We start from the raw sequence: 9,147 nt of genomic DNA on the forward strand, positions 1-9,147 counted from the left end.
CCTCCTGGGTTGGGAACAGAAGGTCTATCTGCTGCTGTAGTCCCTCCTGGGTTGGGAACAGAAGGTCTATCTGCTGCTGTAGGCCCTCCTGGGTTGCGAACAGAAGATCTATCTGCTGTTGTAGACCCTCCTGGGTTGGGAACAGAATATCTATCTACTGCCTTCCTGGGTTGGGAACAGAAGATCTATCTGCTACTGTAGGCCCTCCTGGGTTGGGAACAAAAGATATACCTGCTGCTGTAGACCCTCCTGGGTTGGGAACAGAATATCTATCTGCTGCTGTCAGCCCTCCTGGGTTGGGAACAGAATATCTATCTGCTGCTGTCAGCCCTCCTGGGTTGGGAACAGAATATCTATCTGCTGCTGTAGACCCTCCTGGGTTGGGAACAGAAGATCTATCTGCTGCTGTAGGCCCTCCTTGGTTGGGAACAGAAGATCTATCTGCTGCTGTAGACCCTCCTGGGTTGGGAACAGAATATCTATCTGCTGCTGTAGACCCTCCTGGGTTGGGAGCAGAAGATCTATCTGCTGCTGTAGACCCTCCTGGGTTGGGAACAGAAGATCTATCTGCTGCTGTCAGCCCTCCTGGGTTGGGAACAGAAGATATATCTGCTGCCCTCCTGGGTTGGGAACAGAAGATCTATCTGCTGCTGTAGACCCTCCTGGGTTGTGAACAGAAGATCTATCTGCTGCTGTAGACTCCCCTGGGTTGGGAACAGGAGATCTCTCTGCTGCTGTAGACCCTCCTGGGTTGGGAACAGGAGATCTATCTGCTGCTGTAGACCCTCCTGGGTTGGGAACAGAAGATCTATCTGCTGCCCTCCTGGGTTGGGAACAGAAGATCTATCTGCTTCCCTCCTGGGTTGGGAACAGAATATCTATCTGCTTCCCTCCTGGGTTGGGAACAGAAGATCTATCTGCTGCCCTCCTGGGTTGGGAACAGGAGATCTATCTGTTGCTGTAGACCCTCCTGGATTGGGAACAGAAGATCTATCTGCTGCTGTAGGCCCTCCTGGGTTGGGAACAGAAGGTCTATCTGCTGCTGTAGGCCCTCCTGGGTTGGGAACAGACGATATATCTGCTGCTGTAGACCCTCCTGGGTTGGGAACAGAAGATCTATCTGCTGCTGTAGGCCCTCCTGGGTTGGGAACAGAAGATCTATCTGCTGCTGTAGACCCTCCTGGGTTGGGAACAGAATATCTATCTGCTGCTGTAGACCCTCCTGGGTTGGGAGCAGAAGATCTATCTGCTGCTGTAGACCCTCCTGGGTTGGGAACAGAAGATCTATCTGCTGCTGTCAGCCCTCCTGGGTTGGGAACAGAAGATCTATCTGCTGCCCTCCTGGGTTGGGAACAGAAGATCTATCTGCTGCTGTAGACCCTCCTGGGTTGGGAACAGAAGATCTATCTGCTGCTGTAGACTCCCCTGGGTTGGGAACAGGAGATCTATCTGCTGCTGTAGACCCTCCTGGGTTGGGAACAGGAGATCTGTCTGCTGCTGTAGACCCTCCTGTGTTGGGAACAGAAGATCTATCTGCTGCCCTCCTGTGTTGGGAACAGAAGATCTATCTGCTTCCCTCCTGGGTTGGGAACAGAAGATCTATCTGCTTCCCTCCTGGGTTGGGAACAGAAGATCTATCTGGTGCCCTCCTGGGATGGGAACAGGAGATCTATCTGTTGCTGTAGACCCTCCTGGATTGGGAACAGAAGATCTATCTGCTGCTGTAGGCACTCCTGGGTTGGGAACAGAAGGTCTATCTGCTGCTGTAGGCCCTCCTGGGTTGGGAACAGAAGATATATCTGCTGCTGTAGACCCTCCTGGGTTGGGAACAGAAGGTCTATCTGCTGCTGTAGTCCCTCCTGGGTTGGGAACAGAAGATCTATCTGCTGCTGTAGACCCTCCTGGGTTGGGAACAGAAGATATATCTGCTGCTGTAGACCCTCCTGGGTTCGGAACAGAAGATCTATCTGCTGCTGTAGACCCTCCTGGGTTGGGAACAGAAGATCTATCTGCTGCTGTAGACCCTCCTGGGTTGGGAACAGGAGATCTATCTGCTGCTGTAGACCCTCCTGGGTTGGGAACAGAAGATCTATCTGCTGCTGTAGACCCTCCTGGGTTGGGAACAGAATATCTATCTGCTGCCTTCCTGGGTTGGGAACAGAAGATCTATCTGCTGCTGTAGGCCCTCCTGGGTTGGGAACAGAAGATATACCTGCTGCTGTAGACCCTCCTGGGTTGGGAACAGAATATCTATCTGCTGCTGTCAGCCCTCCTGGGTTGGGAACAGAATATCTATCTGCTGCTGTCAGCCCTCCTGGGTTGGGAACAGAATATCTATCTGCTGCTGTAGACCCTCCTGGGTTGGGAACAGAAGATCTATCTGCTGCCCTCCTGGGTTGGGAACAGAAGATCTATCTGCTGCTGTAGACCCTCCTGGGTTGGGAACAGGAGACCTATCAGCTGCTGTAGACCCTCCTGGGTTGGGAACAGAAGATCTATCTGCTGCTGTAGACCCCCCTGGGTTGGGAACAGGAGATCTATCTGCTGCTGTAGACCCTCCTGGGTTGGGAACAGGAGATATATCTGCTGCTGTAGACCCTCCTGGGTTGGGAACAGAAGATCTATCTGCTGCCCTCCTGGGTTGGGAACAGAAGATCTATCTGCTGCTGTAGACCCTCCTGGGTTGGGAACAGGAGACCTATCTGCTGCTGTAGACCCTCCTGGGTTGGGAACAGAAGATCTATCTGCTGCTGTAGACCCTCCTGGGTTGGGAACAGAAGATCTATCTGCTGCTGTAGACCCTCCTGGGTTGGGAACAGAAGATCTATCTGCTGCTGTAGACCCTCCTGGGTTGGGAACAGGAGATCTACCTGCTGCTGTAGACCCTCCTGGGTTGGGAACAGGAGATCTATCTGCTGCTGTAGACCCTCCTGGGTTGGGAACAGAATATCTATCTGCTGCTGTAGACCCTCCTGGGTTGGGAACAGAATATCTATCTGCTGCCTTCCTGGGTTGGGAACAGAAGATCTATCTGCTGCTGTAGGCCTCCTGGGTTGGGAACAGAAGATATACCTGCTGCTGTAGACCCTCCTGGGTTGGGAACAGAATATCTATCTGCTGCTGTCAGCCCTCCTGGGTTGGGATCAGAATATCTATCTGCTGCTGTCAGCCCTCCTGGGTTGGGAACAGAATATCTATCTGCTGCTGTAGACCCTCCTGGGTTGGGAACAGAAGATCTATCTGCTGCCCTCCTGGGTTGGGAACAGAAGATCTATCTGCTGCTGTAGACCCTCCTGGGTTGGGAACAGGAGACCTATCTGCTGCTGTAGACCCTCCTGGGTTGGGAACAGAAGATCTATCTGCTGCTGTAGACCCTCCTGGGTTGGGAACAGGAGATCTATCTGCTGCTGTAGACCCTCCTGGGTTGGGAACAGGAGATCTATCTGCTGCTGTAGACCCTCCTGGGTTGGGAACAGAAGATCTATCTGCTGCCCTCCTGGGTTGGGAACAGAAGATCTAGCTGCTGCTGTAGACCCTCCTGGGTTGGGAACAGGAGACCTATCTGCTGCTGTAGACCCTCCTGGGTTGGGAACAGAAGATCTATCTGCTGCTGTAGACCCTCCTGGGTTGGGAACAGAAGATCTATCTGCTGCTGTAGACCCTCCTGGGTTGGGAACAGAAGATCTATCTGCTGCTGTAGACCCTCCTGGGTTGGGAACAGGAGATCTACCTGCTGCTGTAGACCCTCCTGGTTTGGGAACAGGAGATCTATCTGCTGCTGTAGACCTTCCTGGGTTGGGAACAGGAGATCTATCTGTTGCTGTAGACCCTCCTGGGTTGGGAACAAGAGATCTATCTGCTGCTGTCAGCCCTCCTGGGTTGGGAACAGAAGGTCTATCTGCTGCTTTAGACCCTCCTGGGTTGGGAACAGGAGATCTATCTGTTGCTGTAGTCCCTCCTGGGTTGGGAACAGGAGATCTATCTGCTGCTGTCAGCCCTCCTGGGTTGGGAACAGAAGGTCTATCTGCTGCTGTAGACCCTCCTGGGTTGGGAACAGAAGATATATCTGCTGCTGTAGGCCCTCCTGGGTTGGGAACAGAAGATCTATCTGCTGCTGTAGACCCTCCTGGGTTGGGAACAGAATATCTATCTGCTGCTGTCAGCCCTCCTGGGTTGGGAACAGAATATCTATCTGCTGCTGTAGACCCTCCTGGGTTGGGAACAGAAGATCTATCTGCTGCCCTCCTGGGTTGGGAACAGAAGATCTATCTGCTGCTGTAGACCCTCCTGGGTTGGGAACAGGAGACCTATCTGCTGCTGTAGACCCTCCTGGGTTGGGAACAGAAGATCTATCTGCTGCTGTAGACCCCCCTGGGTTGGGAACAGGAGATCTATCTGCTGCTGTAGACCCTCCTGGGTTGGGAACAGGAGATATATCTGCTGCTGTAGACCCTCCTGGGTTGGGAACAGAAGATCTATCTGCTGCCCTCCTGGGTTGGGAACAGAAGATCTATCTGCTGCTGTAGACCCTCCTGGGTTGGGAACAGGAGACCTATCTGCTGCTGTAGACCCTCCTGGGTTGGGAACAGAAGATCTATCTGCTGCTGTAGACCCTCCTGGGTTGGGAACAGAAGATCTATCTGCTGCTGTAGACCCTCCTGGGTTGGGAACAGAAGATCTATCTGCTGCTGTAGACCCTCCTGGGTTGGGAACAGGAGATCTACCTGCTGCTGTAGACCCTCCTGGGTTGGGAACAGGAGATCTATCTGCTGCTGTAGACCCTCCTGGGTTGGGAACAGAATATCTATCTGCTGCTGTAGACCCTCCTGGGTTGGGAACAGAATATCTATCTGCTGCCTTCCTGGGTTGGGAACAGAAGATCTATCTGCTGCTGTAGGCCTCCTGGGTTGGGAACAGAAGATATACCTGCTGCTGTAGACCCTCCTGGGTTGGGAACAGAATATCTATCTGCTGCTGTCAGCCCTCCTGGGTTGGGATCAGAATATCTATCTGCTGCTGTCAGCCCTCCTGGGTTGGGAACAGAATATCTATCTGCTGCTGTAGACCCTCCTGGGTTGGGAACAGAAGATCTATCTGCTGCCCTCCTGGGTTGGGAACAGAAGATCTATCTGCTGCTGTAGACCCTCCTGGGTTGGGAACAGGAGACCTATCTGCTGCTGTAGACCCTCCTGGGTTGGGAACAGAAGATCTATCTGCTGCTGTAGACCCCCCTGGGTTGGGAACAGGAGATCTATCTGCTGCTGTAGACCCTCCTGGGTTGGGAACAGGAGATCTATCTGCTGCTGTAGACCCTCCTGGGTTGGGAACAGAAGATCTATCTGCTGCCCTCCTGGGTTGGGAACAGAAGATCTAGCTGCTGCTGTAGACCCTCCTGGGTTGGGAACAGGAGACCTATCTGCTGCTGTAGACCCTCCTGGGTTGGGAACAGAAGATCTATCTGCTGCTGTAGACCCTCCTGGGTTGGGAACAGAAGATCTATCTGCTGCTGTAGACCCTCCTGGGTTGGGAACAGAAGATCTATCTGCTGCTGTAGACCCTCCTGGGTTGGGAACAGGAGATCTACCTGCTGCTGTAGACCCTCCTGGTTTGGGAACAGGAGATCTATCTGCTGCTGTAGACCTTCCTGGGTTGGGAACAGGAGATCTATCTGTTGCTGTAGACCCTCCTGGGTTGGGAACAAGAGATCTATCTGCTGCTGTCAGCCCTCCTGGGTTGGGAACAGAAGGTCTATCTGCTGCTTTAGACCCTCCTGGGTTGGGAACAGGAGATCTATCTGTTGCTGTAGTCCCTCCTGGGTTGGGAACAGGAGATCTATCTGCTGCTGTCAGCCCTCCTGGGTTGGGAACAGAAGGTCTATCTGCTGCTGTAGACCCTCCTGGGTTGGGAACAGAAGATATATCTGCTGCTGTAGGCCCTCCTGGGTTGGGAACAGAAGATCTATCTGCTGCTGTAGACCCTCCTGGGTTGGGAACAGAATATCTATCTGCTGCTGTAGACCCTCCTGGGTTGGGAGCAGAAGATCTATCTGCTGCTGTAGACCCTCCTGGGTTGGGAACAGAAGATCTATCTGCTGCTGTCAGCTCTCCTGGGTTGGGAACAGAAGATCTATCTGCTGCCCTCCTGGGTTGGGAACAGAAGATCTATCTGCTGCTGTAGACCCTCCTGGGTTGGGAACATAAGATCTATCTGCTGCTGTAGACCCCCCTGGGTTGGGAACAGGAGATCTATCTGCTGCTGTAGACCCTCCTGGGTTGGGAACAGGAGATCTATCTGCTGCTGTAGACCCTCCTGGGTTGGGAACAGGAGATCTATCTGTTGCTGTAGACCCTCCTGGGTTGGGAACAAGAGATCTATCTGCTGCTGTCAGCCCTCCTGGTTTGGGAACAGAAGGTCTATCTGCTGCTTTAGACCCTACTGGGTTGGGAACAGGAGATCTTTCTGCTGCTGTAGACACTCCTGGGTTGGGAACAGAATATCTATCTGCTGCTGTAGACCCTCCTGGGTTGGGAACTGAAGCACCAGAACATCAACAGTAGACATTTGACTTCAGATTCTAGTATCAAATCAAATGTATTTATAAAGCCCTTCTTGCATCAGCTGATATCTCAAAGTGCTGTACAGAAACCCAGCCTAAAACCCCAAACAGCAAGCAATGCAGGTGTAGAAGCACGTAGTAGGGTGAGGCCGGGTGCTGCAGACTGTTCTAGTGCCCTCGCCAATTCATTGACATATATGTTGAAGAGGGTGGGGCTTAAGCTGCATCCCTGTCACACCCCACGGCCCTGTGGAAAGAAATGTGTGTTTCTTGCCAATTTTAACCACACACTTGTTGTTTATATACATGGTTTTATAATGCCGTATGTTTTTCCCCCCAACACCACTTTCCATCAATTTGTATAGCAGACCTTCACACCAAATTGAGTCGAAAGCTTTTTTTAAATCAACAAAGCATGAAGAGACTTTGCCTTCGTTTTGGTTTGTTTGTTAGTCAATTAGGGTGTACAGGGTGAATACGTGGTCTGTCGTTTACAGTAATTTGGTGAAAAGCCAATTTGACATTTGCTCATTACATTGTTTTCACTGAGGAAATGTACAATAAAATGTAAAGGATGTTCCCAACATTGCTTTCTCTGTATCTCTCTCTCTGTATCTCTCTCTCTCTCCTGATCATTCACTTCCTACACATCTCTCTTTTACTGCTGTCCTAACATTACTGGTGTGTGTCTGTCTGTGTCTGTAGGTGGTGGAGACCCGCTGTAAGAAGGTGTGTACATCTAAGTCAGACCTCCGCTCTAATGACTTCAGCATCGTGGGATCTCTCCCCAGAGACTTTGAGCTTTCTAACTTTGACTGCTACGGCAAGCCCATTGAGGTTACCGGGGCAACCGGCAAATCACAGGCCAAGAACAACAAGAAGGCCCCGCCCCCTAAACCTGTCATCCCCGCTGCAGCCAAACGCATAGACCTGTACGCACGCGCTCTGTTCCCCTTCAGTTTCCTCTTCTTCAACGTCATATACTGGTCTGTCTACTTGTAGGGAGGGAGGGAGAGAGGAGGGAGGGAGGGAGGGAGGGAGGGAGGGAGGAGGGAGGAGGGAGGGAGGAGGGATATACTGGTCTGTCTACTTGTAGGGAGGGAGGGAGAGAGGGAGGGAGGGAGGGAGGGAGGGAGGGAGAGAGGAGGGAGGAGGGATATACTGGTCTGTCTACTTGTAGGGAGGGAGGGAGGGAGGGAGGGAGGGTATACTGGTCTGTCTACTTGTAGGGAGGAAGGAGAGAGGAGGGTGAGAGGGAAGGTGTGTGTGTGTGTGTGTGTGTTAATATCTGAGAATGTCAGTTGGTATTCCCATCTTTTATAATAACATCATTTACTACTTTATCTTGACCTGTAATCCCTGACCTGTAATCCCTGACCCCTGACCCCTTGCCCATGAACCCCAATCCTACATTTAAGAGGTTAGTTTCCCAGACTCAGATAAGGCCCAGTGCTGGACTACTCTCTCTCAATAGATAAAGTCCATTGGACTTAATCCAAGCAAAGGCTTCATCTGTGTCCAGGGAACTACCCCAACATGTAGAAGTGATCTTAGATTAGAACTCATTCTATATGGCTTGGCTTCCTCTATGTACTAACCAACCAGAGACAGGCAGACAGGCGGACACGAAGACAGGCGGACACGCGGACAGGTGGATAGGCGGACAGGCAGACACGCAGACAGGCGGAAACGCAGACTGACAGACATTCATCCTATATGGCTTAGCTTCCTCTATGTACTAACCGCATGTTTATATAGCAGACTACAGGCAGGCAGACAGACAGACAGGCAGGGAGGCAGACAGGCAGACAGACAGGCAGACAGACAGACAGACAGACAGACAGACAGACAGACAGACAGACAGACAGACAGACAGACAGACAGACAGGCAGGCAGGCAGACAGACAGACAGGCAGGCAGACAGAGAAACCCAGACAGGCCTCCAGAGTGGCGCAGTAGTCTAAGGCTGTGCCACTAGAGATTCTGGGTTGAAGTCCAGTCTCTGTTGCAGCTGGCTGCGACCGGGAGACCCATGGGGCGGCGTACAATTGGCCCAGCGTCGTCTGGGTTAGGGGAGGGTTTGGCCGGCAGTGGTGTTCTTGTTCCATCGCGCTCTAGCGACTCCTGGGCGCAGTGCACGCTGAAACGGTCGCCATGTGTACAGTGTTTCCTCTGACACATTGGTGCGGCTGGCTTCTGGGGTAAGTGGACATTGTGTCAAGAAGCAGTGCGGCTTGGTTGGGTTGTGTTTCGGGGGACGCACGGCTCTCGACCTTCGCCTCTCCCAAGAGGGCGATTGCAGTGATGAGACAAGACTGTAACTACCAATTGGATACCACGAAATTGGGGAGAAAAAGGGGTAAAAAATATATATATTTTAAAAGAGAGGCAGGCAGATTGATGGGGCAGGCAGGTAGACATTCATCATGTATGGCTTGGCTTCCTCTATGTATTAACCGCATGTTTCTATAGCAGACCACAGACAGACAGACGGACGGGCAGGCAGGCAGACAGACGGAGGGGCAGGCAGACAGAGACAGACAGACAGATTCTCCTTGAACCAATCTCATCAACGAGCTGTTTTTTGAGAT

At 52.1% G+C, this 9,147-nt stretch overlaps 1 protein-coding gene across 3 annotated transcripts in view; it reads left to right on the forward strand.

The window, feature by feature from the left end:
- LOC115183659 (glycine receptor subunit beta) overlaps window positions 1-7,558 on the forward strand; it is a 144,500-nt gene extending 136,942 nt beyond the window's left edge. For all 3 annotated transcript variants that reach the window (XM_029744764.1, XM_029744765.1, XM_029744767.1), the window contains one exon: window positions 7,262-7,558. In XM_029744764.1, the coding sequence (XP_029600624.1) occupies window positions 7,262-7,558 (297 nt within the window). The remainder of the gene's footprint in view (window positions 1-7,261) is intronic.
- Window positions 7,559-9,147: the final 1,589 nt, after the last annotated feature.

Source organism: Salmo trutta, unplaced genomic scaffold (genome assembly GCF_901001165.1).
Source record: "Salmo trutta unplaced genomic scaffold, fSalTru1.1, whole genome shotgun sequence".
Lineage (NCBI taxonomy): Eukaryota > Metazoa > Chordata > Actinopteri > Salmoniformes > Salmonidae > Salmo > Salmo trutta.